The sequence below is a fragment of the Hyperoodon ampullatus genome, assembly GCF_949752795.1.
Source record: "Hyperoodon ampullatus genome assembly, chromosome: 3".
Classification (NCBI taxonomy): domain Eukaryota; kingdom Metazoa; phylum Chordata; class Mammalia; order Artiodactyla; family Ziphiidae; genus Hyperoodon; species Hyperoodon ampullatus.
Genome location: NC_136916.1, coordinates 142,311,996 through 142,332,554, shown reverse-complemented (window position 1 = coordinate 142,332,554; position 20,559 = coordinate 142,311,996). Strand labels below are relative to the sequence as shown.

At 39.0% G+C, this 20,559-nt stretch overlaps 1 protein-coding gene across 1 annotated transcript in view; it reads left to right on the top strand.

The window, feature by feature from the left end:
- Positions 1-2,866: 2,866 nt before the first annotated feature.
- Positions 2,867-20,559, top strand: part of SGPP1 (sphingosine-1-phosphate phosphatase 1) — a gene marked incomplete at both ends in the record, with an annotated part of 33,780 nt that continues 16,087 nt past the window's right edge. The window contains one exon of the mRNA XM_079700122.1: positions 2,867-3,562. Coding sequence (XP_079556248.1) covers positions 2,867-3,562 — 696 coding nt within the window. The remainder of the gene's footprint in view (positions 3,563-20,559) is intronic.

The window sequence follows — 20,559 nt, the reverse complement described above, 5'->3', positions numbered from 1 at the left end:
TCACTACAGTATACAATAAATTACATGAGATATTTGACACTTTATTATAAGATAGGCTTTGTGTTAGGTGATTTTGGCCAACTGTAGGCTAAAGTAAGTGTTCTGAGCACGTTTAAAGGTAGGCTAGGCTAAGCTAAGATGATGGGTAGGTTAGGTGTATTAAAGGCATTTTTGACTTATGATATTTTCAATTTCTGATGGGTTTATCAGGACCCCCACTGCAAATAGAGTAAGATCTGTAAAGATCACCTTCTACTTTGTTTTATATATTTTCCTCTTTTTCTGCTATCTTTAGACTAATCCCCAGAATAAAAATTTCTTGGATAAATCTGAATAATTCCCCTACAAACAAATTATTTTCACAGAAAAGCATGTGTAAAGTGCCTCACTGAGACTGTTCGACATTTCTTTCTACAAACAAAGTTGCTCCTTGACTATGCCAGCTAACCATCTGTTTCACAGAACCAGTCACAGCTAACCCAATGCTGCCTCTCTGCCTCTCACTCCGCATAGTGATTGCTTGTATCTCACTTCCTAGAACTGTTTATTATGCCTGGCTTTACATCTTTGAATATACTTGCATGTTTTCTCATGTTTTGTCTTCCTCACTAGATTAGAAATGTCTCAATATTAGACACAATAATTTCCAATCAGGGATGGATATTATTTGCCTGCAGATCTCTGAATTCAAATGAAATCCTTTCAAATCCCTTCCTTCCAATTCCCAGAACCCGATTCTAGTTCAGGCACTCATTCTCTCTCACCTGATTACTGTAATCATCTTCTAATGATTTACCTGGCCTTTGGTCTCTAACCTCTGGCAATTCACTGCTGATTTCCTTCCTAGTCATCTTTCTAAAGCACAGTTCTGCTGGTGTCACTGACTAGCTTAAAGGCCTTTGATGGCTCCCCACTGCTTACGAAATAAAATCCCCAGCCTTTACAATCTGGTCCTATCTTCCGTTTCTAACCCCATTCCAGCCACTTACCCTTCCTACTCTGTATTCTATGAGCTATTAATTGTTTACCAAATACATCTTTGCACATTTCCATCCCCTGTCTTTATTCATTTTCTCTCTTCCTCAGCTGGACTTCTCCACTTATTCATATCTTGCTCTTCAATTATGAACCAGCTCAATTGGATCACCTCCTAACACCTTTCTTGCTGTCCCTAGTCAACTTGTTTCTTCTTTCCAGAGCATGTTGTTTATAACTCAGTTTTAGCACTTACCATCTGCTCTGTACTCCAGAGGTGGATCTATCTCTGTCTCCCATTTATACTGTGAGCAACTTGAGCACACGGTTGATGATTTATTCATCTTTCCATGGCCACGGCCTGGCAAGTGGAGTGGGAGAAGGAGAATAATTCTCCCTGGGAAAGAAGAAAATATTTCTAATGACATAAGGGAGGGGACTTTTCCAGCCTGTTTCTTGGAAGAAGTTCAAATTTTAAAATTATAGACATTCACCATACCTGAAATAACTTCCTGGAATTAGAGTTCAGAGCCCTTCTGATAAAAAACCGTTCTTTCTAGAAGTCAAGTTTGTAACTTGTGAAACATGAAAGTTAAGTCTCTCAACCAGCCTTACCAAACTCAAAAATCTACACCCTGTGTTCAGCCACCAATTATGTATCTTCTGTGCAACCCTGCTATTAGAACTTACTAAAAGGAAATTCTATATGTAAGTCAATAATAACTGTGATCTCTTAAAACCAAACAAAGGCCAGTCTTGAAAATTCCCTGGGCAGACAAAACCAATTTAGTCATTTCTTGCTTATGCCTTTGGAAATTATAAACAAAACTTGAACTGTTTCTCAAGGTTGATATGAGGTAACCACTGAAAATTCTACTATTTTAACCAATCACTATGAAGAAGAAACAGTCACTGCCTTTGCACTATATAAGCTGCTTTGTAACAATATATCCCTGAGCCTCACTCCATGTTTTGGTTTGAGTGATTCCAGTTTGCAAACTGTTTTTTGGTGTGTGCACAATACCCTTTCACTAATTACTACTTCAGTGATTTATTGGTTTTAATACGGCTATTTGTGAACTTTTGACAATCAATGACACCTTATTGTCCTGGGATCTATATCTACTGTTGTCACCACTAGTCAACTGGCACGTGGCTTTCAGGACACCAACCCTCAGGGACAGCTCCGTAATTACTTGTTATTCCTTGAGTCGAACGATTCCGGGCGCATGGTGGTTACTTAGCCTTCATTCACCATTTGATTCTGTGCCAGCAGGTCGTCCGGGTGCTTGGCCACTGGCACCGCCGAACCTGGCACCAGGATCGTGGCCTCTCCCAGTCAACGCTGGACCGAGAAAAGCCAGCAACCCCAGCTGGCGGGGAACGAGGGCTGAAGTTGGAGAAGGAGGACGCGCAAAGTCCCGCCCGCCGAGCGCCGCGACGCCTGGTGGGTATTAATAAGGAGAACCTCAAGGCCGCGGCCCCGCCGAGCCTCAGGAGCCCTGACACCGCCCGTGTGAGCTCGGGGCGGACCCAAGCGGCCGGGCCCCCTTCCCTAGTGGCCATGGGGGCGGGGCGGGGCGCGGCGCGCGCCGGCGCGTGGAGGCCGCGGGCGGTGGCGGAGCGCGCGGCGGTGGCGGAGCGCGCGGCGGTGGCGGAGCGCGCGGCGGTGGCGGAGCGCGCGGCGAGGGAGGGGCGCGCGGGGCGGCGGCGCGCGGGGCGGCGGCGCGCGGCGGCCGCTGAGGCCTGTGGCGCCGTCACCCGGCAGACCCGAGCGGGTGGAGGGAGGCGCCGCCGGCCAGGCGCGCGGAGACAGATCGGGGCTGCACCGGCGGCCGGTCCACCCTCCCGCCGCCGTCCTCCGGCCCGCGGACCGCGCGGTCCCGTTATCATGTCGTTGAGGCAGCGGCTGGTCCAGCTGGTCGGCAGTTTGCAGGACCCGCAGAAAGTGGCTCGTTTCCAACGGCTGTGCGGGGTGGAAGCGCCGGTGAGCCGCACCGCCACAGCTGCCGCCGACCCGAGGGAGGATGAGAAGGCGGAGGCGCCCCTCGCCGGAGAATCCAGGCGCCGAGAGCGGCAGCCGGGGGCGTCCGGAGGCGCCCCGCGGCCCGGGAGCGACCGCAATCAGTGCCCAGCCAAGCCGGGCGGCGGCGGCGCCCCCAATGGCGTGCGGAACGGGCGGGCGACCGAGCTGGGCCCGGCCTCGCAGCGCCGCGCGGGGGTCCTGCGCCGCAACTCGCTGACGGGCGAGGAGGGCCAGCTGGCCCACGTGAGCAACATGCCTCTCTACTACCTGTTCTGCTTCGGCACGGAGCTGGGCAATGAACTCTTTTACATCCTGTTCTTCCCCTTCTGGATCTGGAACCTGGACGCCCTAGTGGGCCGGAGGCTCGTGGTCATCTGGGTGCTGGCCATGTACCTGGGCCAGTGCACCAAGGACATCATCCGCTGGCCGCGGCCCGCCTCGCCGCCCGTGGTCAAGTTGGAGGTTTTCTACAACTCAGAGTACAGCATGCCCTCCACCCATGCCATGTCCGGCACCGCCATCCCCATCTCCATGATCCTCCTCACCTATGGCCGCTGGCAGGTAAGGGTCCCTGTCCTCGCCCGGCTCAGCCTAGGGGAGTTAAAGGACTCCGAGCCGTTGTTGCTGTCTGCAGTTATTTGAATTTGGCCGTTCCCCTCCCAAACCTCTCTTCCCACAGGTTTTCACAGTACCCGCAAACAGGCCCCTTTTAGCTTAAAAAAAAATAATGAAACGATGGGGGAAACCTTCAGACTTAGTCGTCAAACTCTATTTTAATAGTAATACCTTTCTTGGAACCTAAAGTAAACACTATTCGTGGAGTAATACATTATCATCGGGCTTCGGTTGAGTTTCTAAGCGGTTTTAATTCATGTGGTGCACAGAATATAATTATGATTCCTTAATGTAATGTAATGTCCTTATAATTAATAGTTGGGTGACTAAGATTCACCCGTTTTATACGGTGCCTTTCCCCAAACTGATTTCTGTTTCAGGCGTAGGTAAAGTCATTGGCTTTATCCCGAGACAATGTTTATGAAACAAACATGGTCGTTCAGGCAATGAAGTAATGAATTTTAAATGAAAGCCACCCTTTGTGGAAGTTAATGGAGCACCGCCTGACTGCTCTTTTTAAGGGGTGTGGTTGCTAATTTGCTGAGAGACACAGTTTAATTAGCTTTTGGATCACTGATCTGAACTATCACTTTGAGCTACAGTATTATTGTTGAATTAGCTTTACAAATGGTTTTAAAGTTATTCTTAAAATTAGGGTTCTTGGTCAGACTAGTGGGTTTGTAAAAATGGTAAATATGATAGCAAGATCAGCCTGACAGCTGGGGATGAGTTTTTAACAGTAAACTTTTATATTTTGCCTACTTCTTCTGGCCTCCCATTTTTCAGTTTTTCATGGTCTGTAAATGTTACTTAGATTTAAAAGCTAATTCTTTTTTTATATAGAAGCAAAATTTATTCTTAGACTGATTTTTTATGTCTTTCTAAAATTCTTATTTTAAAAAGTATAGTTGGTTTACAATGTTGTGTTAGTTATCTGCCTTTTAAATTGTAAGGAGGTTTGTTCATTCTGCAGACCAGTCCCTTAATTTAAGAATAAAGTTAATAACTATATGAAGAATCTAAGGAATCAGATTTCCTTGATCTTTTTTCCATTACAGCACAAAATCATCTCACACTGAGAAATACACATTCTGTATAAAACTCCATTATGGTAAGCTTACTTATCTCAGACTTAATTTCAGTATAGATAAACCCTTGTCCTCATCGACATTTCTGTGCAGTTGCCTCTCTCTTACAGGAACATGGAAAGTATGTAATGTGTATAGCAAGAATGGCAGAATTATGAGGGAAGAGTAGCATGAACAGTGCTTTTTTTTCCTGTTTAACCTAAGGAGATACACAGTAATATTCAGATTGTAAAGTAGTGCTGCCTGTTTTGCATAATAGATAAATATCTCAAGTTTATTTAATCTAAATGCTTCAGAATTTAAGACTGTCATTGACTTATAATATTAACTGGTTAGCTAATGATGTTTCTCTTATTTTTATGAGATTTTCCAGATTCCATAATGATAGAGCCTTTTGTAACTCCTCGTTGAGTAGCTATGTTGCAAGCTATTAATATTAGCAGTCCAAGAAAGAGAAAGTCGTTGTTGCTCATCATTCATTCAGAACACATGCTAACCGGAAGTCTGAAAACAGTACTGCTGGATTGTTTATGGGATGTAGCTATCAATATTTTAACACTTCAGAGTTATTTGAATTATCAGAATATGCTTACATTACAGTTTTTGAACAACCTAGTATATTAAATTCAAAGTTTGAGGAATTTATATATCATACAGTTTTAGAATTTGAGCTAGACAGGACTTTAAAAATCACCTAGTCTCAAACTGTCATTTTACAGATGTGGAAACTGACCAGTTACATTAGAATTAATCTTGGAAAATTACGTGTCCACTCTAAGTTTGAATAAACTTCCAAAATTTGAATGATTGTCTTTGGTTAGTTGTTTTGAAAGAAAGACTCCCGTACATGAAAGGTCTGTGTTTATAAATGTTTGGTTGTAATAATGCAGTACAAAAAACCAAAATGACTTTTTAAATTTTTTACTTTTTAAAAAAATCCTTGTGATGATTGAAAACAAAAGTACCTTCCTTTGCTTAAGGTGCTTTGGTCCTCTTCTCTGCCAATTAGTGTTATAGTACTTAGGAGGCTTATATTTCCAGAGCGGGTAATGAAAAAAATATATATTGGAAAGTGGGATAAGAATTAAACAATGCAAGCCTAGTGTTTTTCTAATTAATAGCAGTTTTGGTTGACAGTTGTTTCCATCTGCTTGTGCTCCTACTGCTTATTCAGGACAGGTGTGTTTACTTCTAGTGCCTAGGATGCTGAAACTTCTCTGGAAACTGAGTTATCTCACATGCCATCCCTTTGGCTTGAGACAACTACTTCACTCACTCCTCACTTCATGTTCTTAACTTGAAATCTGGACAAGGTTCACTTACATGGAGCCTTTTAAATGAACCTTTTCTGTTTCATTATTCATTTGTTCTTAAAATGACAGTAAGCCAGAAAAATTACTTGGGGCTTCTGTAAAGTGCAGTTTCTGCACCTTACTCCCAGAGATTCTGATCCATTAGATAAGTGAGGGGTATTGCATTTTACTGAAATTCCCCAAATATTTTTGAGGAAAAAATGTACTTTCTTCAATCCCTTCAAAAATATCAAGGAAGTCTGATTCCTTAGATTCTTTTTTTTTTTAATATTTTATTTATTTATTTATTTTTGGCTGCATTGGGTCTTCAGTGCTGCGCGTGGACTTTCTCTAGTTGGAGTGAGCAGGGGCTACTCTTCGTTGTGGTATGCAGGCTTCTCATTGCGGTGGCTTCTCCTGTTGCAGAGCACTGGCTCTAGGCACCCGGGTTCAGTAGTTGTGGCACATGGGTTCAGTAGTTGTGGCTCACGGGCTCTAGAGCACAGGCTCAGTAGTTGTGCCACATGGGCCTAGTTGCTCTGCGGCATGTGGGATCTTCCCAGACCAGGGATCGAACCTGTGTCCCCTGAACTGGCAGGCGGATTCCTAACCACTGCGCCACCAGGGAAGTCCCCTTAGATTCTTCATAGTTATTAACTTTTTTCTTAAATTAAGGGACTGGTCCGCAGAACGAACAAACCAACCTCCAGCCAGTAAAATCAACTCTTGATCCTTAGAATATATTTTATTTCTCCAACATTGCTGTCTCAGTTCTTTTGCAGTTCGATTCTTTGAATCTTTTAAAGATATGTTAATAATACAAAGCAGGAGATTGAAACAGTATGGCTCCAAACAATTATTTGATGCTGGAAGAATTTTTTCCAGTAATGCAAGATAGAAAATGTTATGGCATTTCTCCAGGTATTAAATAGCTTGATCCATTGGCCAAGGTAATGATTATTGCTCTCATATTATTTGTTGGAATTTTTTGTAGCCTGAATTGGGAAAAAATAAGAAGTAAGGGACATCAGATATTAAGAACATAGTCTTTTGAAGAATAATCTAAAATAAAAAATAAAGCACTCCTTTTGTATTTATGTCTGCATGTTCTTTCCAGAAATATAAAGTCTTAATTTTTAAATAATATGGCATATAATGAGTTCTAATTATATACTTAATTTAATAACATTAAGCAAGTTTTAGATGAATTTCATTTTTAAAAACTTAGTGACATCTCACACTTTATAGGCTAACCCATTCCCAACTAGGGCATATGCTTCACTACTTTTCATAATAATAATAGTTATATTATTATCTTTATTAACATTTATTAAGGTCTTACTATGGGTCAGACATTGTTTGAAATGTTTATTATCTCATTTAGTCTGCTCTTAAAACATCCCAATGTTTGGTCCTACTATTAATACAAGTTTACAGATTAGGAAACTGACATAGAGGGTGGATAAATGACTTAGAGTAACAGAGCTAGTGAGTCACAGGCTGTCTTTATTTATTTATTTTTTAAAAATAAATTTATTTATTTATTTATTTTTGGCTGCATTGGGTCTTCGTTGCTGCACGCGGGCTTCCTCTAGTTGCAGAGAGCGGGGGCTACTCTTCATTGCGGTGCGCAGGCTTCTCATTGCAGTGACTTCTCTTGTTGCGCAGCATGGGCTCTAGGCGTGCGGGCAGTAGTTGTGGCTCCCGGTCTCTAGAACGCAGGCTCGGTAGTGGTGGCGCTCGGGCTTAGTTGTTCCGCGGCATGTGGGATCTTCCCAGACCAGGGCTCGAACCCCTGTCTCCTGCATTGGCAGGCGGATTCTTAACCACTGCTCCACCAGGGAAGCCCCACAAGCTGTCTTTAAACTTATAGACAAACTCCAGAGCTTACAGAGAAAACTCTTTTCATATCATACTTTGTGATTTTTAAATAATCTTTGCAATAATAAAATTTTTGAAATAGATATGTGTGTTCTTAAAATACAAAAACAGCTTTTATATGCCTTGAGAAGATAATGTGTACATACATGTGCAATAGTGACAAATATTTCTTTTAAACATTAAGTTGTTGACCGAAATCAAATGCTGATTTGATCACCTTTCCTTTCCTCTATTTTCCTAATATAAATAAAAAATTAAGCATAATGAAGTCTTTGGGGAAAAAAAGAGCATAAGATATTCCATCATAATGTAGTTTATTGTAGATTAAAAAGGAAGATATCTGTGAGATCATGAAACAATAAAAGAAAGGCAAGAACTAAGAGTTAGAAAAGTAGGTCACAAATGAGAGAGACCAGAAAAGGCTTCAAGAGCCAAGGAAACTGATCATTATAGTAATTCTTGGAAGAAACACAGTTTATTAAAAAATCAAATTGGTTTGCTACTTTATTTCTTTTTACCTAGTGTGATACTTGTGTTTGAAATGCACATTTTCCTGATTTTATTAAATCTTCATTTTAAATTAATTTATTTGAATAGGTAATAGATTGTAGAAAATTCAATATTTACATAAAAATATGAAGAGGAGAGTACAGTTTCTCTTCTTTTTCTGTTCCACAGCTATGAGAATCTCATTTCCAGAGGGATTCATTGTTAGAACTTTCTTATTTAGTCTTCTAGAGATAGTCTTTACTTTTGTAGGCATATATTTATATAGTTTATTTTTCATACAAATGGCAACATACCGTTCTGGACCTTGCTTTTTTAATGTGGAAATATATTGGGGAGATTTTCCTTTTCTTTTACCCCAAAATTAATGAATACTAATTTTGTGCTTACGATTGTCTAAATGCCTTACATGACTTTTAATCTCCATAAAATCCCATGAGTATTGTCACTGGTTTGTAGAAGAAACTGTGGCAGAGGGAAGATAAGTAACTAGCCCAAAATGACTCTGCAAGTACCTAACAGAGCCTGGATTCAGACCCAGGCAGTTCTGCTATGAAGTGACACTATACTACTGTTATATTGCCTCTCCATATTAGCATTTTCCATGTTTTATACAGAGAGCTATCTGATTTTTTTCACATGTGCATGATGTTCTAGTATATTAACAGCGTAATTTATTTAAAAGTTGACGATTCCAGTACTACAAATTCAAAGACTTTCTCTATTTTTTTTCCTATCAGATTGTTGGTATTTTACTAATTTTTAAAAACTATACCTCTTTGGTTTTCTTTTTTTTTTTCTTTAAGTCCTTGCTCTACCTCCAAATAATGTTATACCATTTCAAGTATAGCAACAGTATACTTCATTTTTCCCTTTTCCCTCCTTTGTATTATTGTTGTCGTACATTTTACATCTCCATATGTTAGAATACTCAGAATACATTATTATTTTTGTAGAGTGTTCCAGCATTATTTCTAGAAATATTTTTTTCTCCCTTCTTCTCTCATCATCCCCTTCTGGAACTTCAATCTCATGTATGTTAGATTTGTTTAACACTGGTCACTTGTAAATCACTAATGCTATGATGATGATGATGATGAAGAAGAAGAAGAAGAAGAAGAAGATGATGATGATGATTGCAGTGTTTCTGCTCTCTGTGCTTCATTTTGGATAGTTTCTATTGGTACAACTTCAAATTCACTGGTCTTCTGCAATGTCTAGTTTTCTGGTAAATTCATCAATTAGAATGAGATATGATTTTAGATACTATATATTTTATATCTGGAAGTTCCTATTGGGTCTTTGGTCTAGTGTACAATTAAATTACTTGTCAGTTTAATCTTTTTAGGCTTGCTAGAGTGGGTCTAGAATAACCATAGTCTAGAGCTAATTTAGCCTCACTACTAAGGTGATAACCTTCCAAAGACTACCCAGTTCCCTCAGCACTCTGCCTGGTGGGAAAGCAATTACAGGCCTGTGTAAGCTTTGGGAATTATTTGGCCTACTGCTTTCCAATAGTTTTTCCCCCAGCCTGGTGGATTTTCATCCCGTGTGTTCACAGGCTAGTACTCAGCCAATGATTTGCAGAGACCCCTCCACCCCCACGGGGCTCTTTCTCTGTGCAGAGTCCTCTCTTCAGTACTCTCTTGAAAATTATTGCTGCTTTGACCTCTGGGAACTCCTGTTTCTCTCCCCTCAACTCAGTGAGACTGTTGGACTTTGTTTTGCTTCCTCCTCCTGTGCTACAGCCTGGAGACTGCCTCTAGCAGCAAGCCAGGGCAGTCATAGGGCCCATCTCATTTGTTTTCCCTTTTCTCATGAATCACAGTCCTGTGCTATTTGTTTTCCAGTATCTGAAAACAGTTCTTTCATATAATTTGTCTAGTTTTCTGGTTGTTTACAGTGGAACAGCTTTTTTTTTTTTTTTACAACAGTTAATCATTTATGGGCAGAAACAGAAATTCTCTTACCTCTACTGTTTTGTTTTGTTTTGTTTTTAACATACAACAGCTTACTGAGATGTAATTCATATACCATACAATTCACCCATTTAAAATATACAGTTCAGTGGCTTTCAGTGTATTCATAGTATTGTACAACCATCACCAGAATCAACTTTGGAACCTTATCATCATCCCCCAAAGGAACCCCATACCCAGAGCAGTTGTTCTCTATTTTCCCCCAATCCCTAGGCACCCCTAGGCAACCACTAATCCACTCTAGAGATTTGCCTACTATTGTCATCTCATGCAAATGGAAGCATACATATGTAGTTTATTGTGAATAGCTTCTTTCACTTAGCATAATGTGTTAAGATTCATCCATATTATAGCAGGTATCAGTAATTCATTCCTTTCTATTGCAGAGTAATATTCCATTGGATGGACATACCACATTTTATTTATGCTTTCATCTGTTGTTGGACATTTGAGTTCACTTTTTAGTTATTCTGAATAATGTTGCCATGGATATTTTTGCATAAGTTTTTGTGTGGACATATTTTTTTTTCCTCTTGGGTTACTTACTAGTTTTTGAAGCCTTTTATGTAGTGGTGAAATTTGCCTTTTGACTGTGGTGTGATTTGGAAGTATGTTTCCCTAATCATTACTTCTCTTCTGACTTTTTTTCCAAGGAGAAATTTTTCTTTTTATGTATCAATCTTTTATTTCATAGTTTCGCGGTTTTGTGTAATATTAGGATGGCTTTCTACCATGGTTTCTTTTTTTTTTTTTAATTTATTTATTTTTGGCTGTGTTGGGTTTTCGTTTCTGTGCGAGGGCTTTCTCTAGTTGTGGGAGCAGGGGCCACTCTTAATCGTGGTGCGCAGGCCTCTCACTGTCGCGGCCTCTCTTGTTGCAGAGCACAGGCTCCAGAGCGCAGGCTCAGTAGTTGTGGCGCACGGGCTTAGCTGCTCCGCGGCATGTGGGATCTTCCCAGACCAGGGCTCGAACCCATATCCCCTGCATTGGCAGGTGGATTCTCAACCACTGTGCCACCAGGGAAGCCCCCTCTACCATGGTTTCTTATAGTACTTTTATGGTTTCATTTTTTATGCTTAAATTTTTGAATCATCTCTTGTTTTGAGAAAGGAATCCAACTTGATATTTCCCAATGGCACCATTTATTGAATAATCCATTTTTCCCTACTGACTTGAACTGTCACTTTTATCATATATTAAGTATAGGTATATATTTGGGTCTATGTCCATTATTTGATTTAGAATTGATATATCTAATATTTTGTGCAAGTACTATACTATTACATTTATTGTAGTTTTATAAATATTTTTTTCAGGATTCTTGCTGGTTTTATTTATCTGTCTTCGTGTACTTTCGATTTTGTCTAGTTCTAAAAGAAAAATCCTTTTGCGGTTTTTTTTTAATTGGAAAGATAAAGTTGTCCTTTCACATTTAAGTTTTTGATCTACCTTCAGTTGCCTTGTATGTGCTGTGAGGTATGGATCTGATGTAATGTTTTATATAAATAATTAACTGACCTTGTGCCATTTTTGAATAGTTTATCCTTTCTCCACTTATCTATAATGCCACTTATGTTACATATCAAGTTCCCCTATATGTATGGGTCTAGTTCTGGGTTCTCTGTTTTGTTTCACTGGCCTGTTTGTCTATCTCCTTAGCAATATTATCGCCTTTCTTAATTGGTATAGTTGCTTTAGAATAAGTCTTGGTATCTGTTTATGAAAATTCTCTATCATATTCTTCAAGACTGTATTGGCTATTTTTGAATATTTGTTTTCAATATATAGTTTAGAATCAGCCCTTTAATTTCCATGTAAAAACGTGTCTGGACTTTTATTGAAATTGCAATGAATTTATAAATTAATATGGAGAGAATTGATAGCCTGACAATATTGAATTTTCTTATGTTTGAATATGGTAAATCTTATTTATTTATGTTTTCTTAAATGCATTTCATGAAGTTTTGTAATTTTCTCCATATGGATCAAGCATATCTTTTGTTGGATTTATTTCTAGTTACTTTATTTATTTTTGTTACTGTTGTAAATGATATCTTGTTAAAATTCAAATATTCTAACTTTTTGTAGCTGGAATATAGAAATGCCCTTGGTTTTTATACATTGATCACATATAAACTTTGTTCAACTCTCCATTAGTTTAATAATTTGTAGGATAGTCTCATCTGTTCTCTATAGGGAAAATCATCTCAGCTGAGAATAATGACAAGTATATTTGTTCTGTTGTAGTTGTACACTTTTTTCCTTCTCATTGACTGAGAAGCTTTAATCAAGGTAATGACATTCAATTCCACAAATATGATCTCTTCACATTTCTAATAAGTACTAGGCAATAACATAAGCCCTCCAGATATCAGAGTGACTAAAACAAATATGGTCTGTTTGCTCAAGGAGATTAGATTGGTGTTTTAGAAATACTCTTGTGTCTGTAGGATGGAAAATGGACTGGAGAGAAGCAAGACTGGAGGCAGGTAAGCCAGTCCTAGTAAGAGGTTACTCTGCCAGTGTAAGGGAGAGACGATGGGGACCTAGATCAGGAGACTGCAGACAGGCCTGCTGCCTGATTTTATATGACTTGTGAACTGTGAATGGTTTTCACATTTTTAAATAGTTGAATAAAGTCAAAAGAAGAATGATATTTTGTGACATGTGTACATTATATTATTCAAAATTTTAGGGACTATACAGTAAAGCTTTACTGGAACACAGCCGTGTTCATTCATTACATAATTGTCTGTGGTGCTTTTGTGCTACAACAGCAGAATTGAGTAATTGTGACCTTGATTGTATAGTCCACAAAGCCCAAGATAGTTACTTTCTGGCTCTTTACAGAAAAAGACTTTGCTGGCCCCTGACCTTTAGGTGGCAGTAGAGAGAAATGGTGAATTTGAGAGTTATTAGGAGGTAGACTGACAAGGCATGGTGATTAACTGGGTGTGGCTGTAAAGAGGAAAAAGTGGAATAAAGGATTATTCCCAAATTTGCAGATATTTGGAAAGGTGAGAAATATTAGTTTGATTTATAGAGATAGAAGATATTGAAATCAGGTCAGATTTGTGGAAAGGGGCAGGAGCGTGGAGGAGATGAGTTCTGTTTTAGATACGTTGAATTTGACGTGTCTGTAAGACAGCCATTTGCAACTATCTAGGAGGCAGCTGTATACATGAAAGAGACCTGGACAGGTTTGGTGTCAACAACATAGACGTGCAGAATGAAGTGATTAGAGTGGATGATATTGCCCCCAGTGAGGATACAGAGTAAGAAGAACAGAGGGTCTATAGGAAAAAGAAATTTAAAAACATCAATATTTAAGGAATGGATAGAGTAAAAAGAACCTGGAACAGAATCTGACAAGTAGCAGTTCAAGAGGTTAAGAGGATGTCTTAGGGATTGTCTAACTAAGGCAGCATGTGTGTGAGTGTGAGTGTGTATGTGTGTGTGTGTGTTGTGGAGGTGCAGTGTTCTAGTAACCCATTTGAACTAGCTTAAGCAAACAAACAAAAAAACCAAAAAACGTTATTTGAAGGCTAGAGGGGGACTGTCTCGTGGAAGTCAAGGATAAGAAAGTGCTACCAGGCCTCCTGAGGGATTGGAGCTAGGCTCTGGAATGCTATCAGAACTAAAGGCATGCCATCCATCTTTGTTTCTTGAGGTTGCATGGTCTCGCATTTCTGCTTCTTCCTTTTCTGTCTCCACTTTGGCATGTGTATGTCAGCCTCACCCCTAGCTCTATGTCATTTTCAAATTCAAGCACGTAACAGAGACTGACTGACTTTCTGACTTTATTACTATTAGGAAAAAGAATCTAATCGGCTCAGCCCAGCCAATGGATTTGCTTCCCTAGAGCCAAGTGTCCGTGTCTGATTCAGGGGCTGTGGTCAATAGAGCAGGATCACACAGTATGAGCATGTCTCCAGGGCCACACTGCTGGGTCTAAGTGGGGATGTTTGCAGAAGAGAGGGATATAGATTGGACAGTATCATAAAAAGAATATACTATAAACTACAAGTGAAAGAAAGAGAGGGTATTCTGGAAAAGGAAAGTAGTTAATATTGTTAAATGCTACTAAGAGGATAAACAGGATAAGTACTGAACCTTATAGAAGGCTTGGAAAATACAAGAATAGGAAAAAGCTAGTATTAACTTTATTTCCTTACAATTTTGAAATAATTGGGACCATATTGTATATGGACTTTATTCTTTTTTTATTTAATATAATGTGTGATGGTAAATTTTATGAGTCAACTTGGCTAGGCCACAGTACCCAGATTTTTGGTCAAACACTATTCTAGATGTTTCTATGAGGATATTTTTAGAAGACACTAACATTTAAATCAGTAGATTTTGGATAAAGTAGATTACCTTCCATAATGTGGATGGCGCTTTATCCAATCAGTTGAAGGCCTTAAGAGAAAAAAGACTGTCCTCCCCCAAGGAGGAGGGGATTCTGCCAGCAGACTGCCTTTGGATTTGAGCTACATCAAGTCTTCCCTGGGTCTCCAGGCTGCTTTCCTACCCTGAAGATTTTGGATTTGCCAACCTCCATAATCCTTAAAATAAATCCAATAATAAAGCCAATTCTTTATAATAAATCTCTCAATATATGTGTATACATATACATCCTATTGGTTCTTTTTCTCTAAAGAATTCTAATACATTATGTCATAAATTTTCTATCAGTAAAAATTCCTAGAAAACATTATTAATGAATGAAATATTTTCATATTCCTGCAAAATACTTTTTATACTATAGGGTTGTCCTTACTGTTGACATTATTATCTTTATAAACGAGGAAACTGCATTGCAAAGAGACTATAAAACTAGCCCATGGTCCCACACCTGAAGAAGTAGGCACCTTTCGGGGAGTCTGCTGAGTTCCCAACCCTCTGAAGGTTCCCTCACCTATAGGGCTGCCATATTTTCTCTACATGTTCTTGCCCATCAGGAACTGAGAAGAGTACTGTTTGGGCAGGTTCCTCAGTGAAGAAGTAGTGAATTCAGAAACCTTTATCTACCATGTGGACTGAAGAACAGAGAAACTAGTCTGCAGAAAAAGAAGAATGAAGTGGATATGTAAAGAGAAGAGATGGTCCTCTGACTGTCCAGTTTATAATTCCAGTTTCTTCTTTTTTTTGCGGTACGCAGGCCTCTCCCTTTGCGGAGCACAGGCTCCGGACGCGCAGGCTCAGCGGCCATGGCTCACGGGCCCAGCCGCTCTGCAGCATGTGGGATCTTCCCGGACCAGGGCACGAACCCGTGTCCCCTGCATCGGCAGGCGGACTCTCAACCGCTGCGCCACCAGGGAAGCCCTCCAGTTTTTTCTTGAAGCTTAGCCTCATTCTGCCCTAGGGTTCTGTGAGATGCTCTGTATCTTTACAGATACATCTGTTTTTTTCCCCTTAAGATAATTTAATATCTGTTATTTATATTTTTAGAGTCCCAATAAATGCATGTAGTAAGTGGCTAGATCCAGGTCTGTGTAGCTCCAAAAACTGATATTTTATTTTATTTTTTTGGCTTTGCTGCGTGGCTTATGGGATCTTAGTTCCCTGACCAGGGATTGAACCAGGCCCTTGGCAGTGAAAGCGCCGAGTCCTAACCACTGGACTGCCAGGGAATTCCCAAAAACTGATATTTTAAGCACTACTTTATTATCAATAAATGTTGATTTATTCATTGTTGTATGGTATATATAATTTTATGATAAACATATTTATATATATAATCCTTGCCCTCATTTCTATTTCTTTAGTGAAGAATTCTCGGAGAGAGGTTACTGATTCAATGTATATGAACATTTATAGCTCTTTTATGTATTGACAAAATGCTTTTCAGAAAGGTTGCCTCAATTTTTACTCCACTAGCAGTGTATGAGAACAGTGCAAGATATATCAGTAATGTGTTCTTCCTGTCCTTTGTTGTTCATATAAACACTGTCCATTCCTCAAATGGAAAATATAATTTTTTTCTTGGTGCTTGCCTTTGTCCCATGTTTAAGTTACTTTTTTTTTTTTTTTTTTTTTTTTGCGGTACGCGGGCCTCTCACTGTTGGGGCCTCTCTCGTTGCGGAGCACAGGCTCCGGACGCGCAGGCTCAGCAGCCATGGCTCACGGGCCCAACCGCTCCGCGGCATGTGGGATCTTCGCGGACCGGGGTATGAGCCCGTGTCCCCTGCATCGGCAGGTGGACTCTTAACGACTGCGCCACCAGGGAAGCCCTAAGTTACTTTAAAAATTTTTGAATTCTACTAAGAACAGTCTTTGTAACTGCTTTTTTTTTTTTCAATGTTTTTTTGTTTTTTGGCTGCATTGGGTCTTTGTTGCTGCGCGCGGGCTCCCCCTAGCTGCGGCGAGTGGGGGCTACTCTTTGTTGCGGTGCGCGGGCTTCTCATTGCGGTGGCTTCTCTTGTGGAGCACGGGCTCTAGGTACGTGGGCCTCAGCAGTTGTGGCTCGCAGGCTCAGTAGTTGTGGCTCACAGGCTCTAGAGCACTGAGTAGTTGTGGCGCACGGGCTTAGTTGCTGTGCGGCATGTGGGAATATTCCTAGACCAGCGTTCGAACCCGTGTCCCCTGCATTGGCAGGCGGATTCTTAACCACTGTGCCAGCAGGGCAGCAGCCCTATAACTGCTTTAATTGTAAGTAATTTTATTGACTTACTGACTTCAGTGAGTGTGAATGGAAAATGTCCTAATATAAAAAATAATTCCAATTATGAGTGATAAATATTTAAGGAAAGCATATCAGTAAGAGTAAAAACATTTGGTAGAATAACTGAAGGAAATGTTTAGATAAGTGTTCTGTGATAGGATTTGCAATGAAAAGATTAGATAGTGGCATGAAATTTAAAAACATCTAGGAGGTCATATAATCTGTTTTGAGTTTGGTAATTTTTTATTGATTTGAAAATAGGAAGGATTTGTACATTTTTCTTTCATCTTTTTGCTGTTGTTGTTGTTGTCATTTTGCTTTTTTCTTTGGCTGCCCAGCTTGCAGGATCCCCAACCAGGGATCGAACCCACACTCTCGGCAGTGAAAGTGAGGAGTCCTAACCACTAGACTGCCAGGGAATTCTCTCTTTCATCTTTTTTGATAAGATCTGAAGACTTAAGTAAAAACACTCTTTTTAGAGGAAATAACATAAATTCAGCAGATAAAGCTCAACATTCTCTAAGAAAAAGAAAATAGAAGCTAGGAATCCCTACCAAACTCAAAATTATAACCTATTTGTGTAGTGATAAAAGTGTAAAGTAATAAGCATGGTAAATTGGAAAAGTCATCAGAATAGGCCACTAGAATATAATACTAAACGTTATTTAGCATTGCTGGGTCTGTTTCTTATTTTGTAAAGAGAGGAGAGAGGAATTAGTGTAAGATCCTTTGTACTTGTAATTAAGTGAAATTTGTACCTAGCCTCCATTCTAAGAAAAACTAAGTAAAATGTATCTGTGGTATTTTTGATCCTAGGGATACAAGGAATTAAACAAACAATACACTTTATACAGCTTAGTATAGTGGTTAAGAGCTCAGACTTGGGAATCAGACTTCCAGTGTTTGAATCTCATCTCTGTAACTTAATACCTGTTTGATTTTGGGCCTCTCTCTGCCTGTTTCATTTAAATTAGAACACCTACCCCTTAGGGTTGTTCTGATGATTAAATGAGCTAATATTTGTAAAGCTCTTAGAATTGTGCCTGGTACATGGTAAATTGTACGCTAAATTATTTAATCTATTAACATCTCAGTAAAAAACAAACCCACACACATTTCTTCTAACATCTGCCTAGAATTGAATTTGGGGTATAAAAAAATCCAGTTTGAGTTTTCTGTTGCAATGCCTTTTGCATTTTGAAAATTACTGTACTTAATTGCCTTTATTCCACTTACTCTCCCAAGTGCTGAGGCAGCTCCAGAAGACCTGTTGTCATCCCAGACTAGATTTGCTCCCAACCCTAGAGATTTGAATTAGGAATTAAAAAAAAAAAATCTCTACAGAACCTGTACTAGACACTGGAGAGATTTTCTGGGACCTTGTGAGCAAATAGGCTATATTATCCAAGAGACAATTAGATTAAAAATGATTAAAAATGATTTGACAGGTTACAATCATAATGAATTAATGAATTGGATACTGCCTGGATTTACTAAATTTCTTTTGTTTCTACTCTGGTTTCTGCAGAGGGAATTAAGAATTTGTTGTTCACCTTAACTATCTGGAAAGCTGTGGGCTTTAGAGCTTCCTTTAGCAGCTCTAAAATGATGCAATCTGTATAATATTACATGTAGCCCTTATCTTTTTTCCTCACAAATCCCTTCCCTATAATAGGAATTGGGAAATGGACTTATTTTGTTAACATAAGGTCACATCAACTAGTTTGCTAATAAATAGTATTTCCTTACTGTGGTTTGTAATATAAAAGACATTTAAAATTATAATTAAGTTCTATTGATGAATTCTTTTGCTAAATTGTGATATAAAAGTTTGACAGTGAAACAGTAACTAAGATGACAACAAATATGTATAGGTCAAAACAGTAGATTGAGTTGAAAATGTTTTAGTACACATTTTTATTAATATGTACATTAAATGACTATATATGGGTCAGATTTTGTTTTACCTATTTGAACCGACATATTACTCTACATTAGTCTACCAGTGTGGAAGGTACCATGAAGGAAAACATGCTATTTTGATTAAATTTTTTAAAATTATTTATTTTTGCTTTTAGTGTAGAAAATATAGTTCATATTGTGTTGTTGAATGAAGTGGCTTTTATATTTCTATGCAACTTGAGTTACTTTGTTTTAGAAAGTGTATATTACTTTTAAAAGCTTAAGCTACAGAATCCTTACCTAATAATGTTTATTCTAAAACAAGTATTGGAAGTTCCCTTTCCTAGTTTAATCAACAGGATTTTCAGATTGCAGTTTATCATGGTGAATTCCAGAGATGCTCTTAGAACTAAAGTTTAACATAGCCCAGGTTTGAGGCCAGGAATTGAATGATACCATGGCTTTTGACCCCAAGTTATCTTGAATGAGATACTGTAAGACTGATGTTCTTAGTGGCTAAAGGCTTACGTTTACTTCATTCAACAAGTATTTATTGACTGTCTACTATATGCAGACACTAGACAATAATTAAAATAAATACTATTATTTTAAGTACATATAAGTATTTGTAATATATATGTACATATAGAATATACATAAAATATATCCTAATGCATAAATATATCCTGTCAAATATAAGGGTGTTTAATTTCTTTTATTAATATTTTATAGTTTTCAGTTTAATTTCTTTTATTAATGTTTTGTAGTTTTCAGTATACCGTTCTTTTATTTATCTGGCTAAATTTGTTCCTAGGTATTTTATTCTTTTGGGTGCTATTGTAAATTGAATTGTTTTCTTAATTTCCTTTTCAGATTACTCATCACTGGTGTATAGAAACAAAACTTATTTTTGTGCATTGATCCTGTACCCTGCAACTTGCTGAATTAATTTCTTAACTCTAGTAGTTTTTTGTGGATTCTTTGGGATTTTCTGTTTTTAACATCATGTCATCTGTGAATAGAGATAGTTTTACTTCCTAATTTAGATGTTTTTTATTTCTTTTCCTTGCCTAATTGCTCTGGCTAGAACTTACAATACAGTGTTAGATAGCAATGGTGAGAGGTAGACATCCTTGTCTTGTTCCTAATCTTGACAGGCAGGGTAGGAGGGACCTTTCAGTCTTTCAACCATTGAACTTAATAGTATCTGTAGATATTTCATAAATGCCCTTTATCACGTTAAGGAAGTTCCCTTCTATTCCAAGGTTTTGAGACCTTTTATTAGGAAGGAGTGTTGGATTTTGTCAAATGCTTTTTCTGCACCAATTGAGATGATAATGTGTTGTTTTTGTTTTTGTTTTTTTTGTGTGGTACATGGGCCTCTCACTGTTGTGGCCTCTCCCATTGCAGACCACAGGCTCCGGATGCGCAGGCTCAGCGGCCATGGCTCACGGGCCCAGCTGCTCTGCGGCATGTGGGATCTTCCCGGACTGGGGCACGAACCTGTGTCCCCTGCATCAGCAGGCAGACACCCAACCACTGCACCACCAGGGAAGCCCGTGTTTTTGTTTTGTTTTTACTTCATTCTATTAATGTGGTGTATTACATTGATTGATTTTTCTTTGTT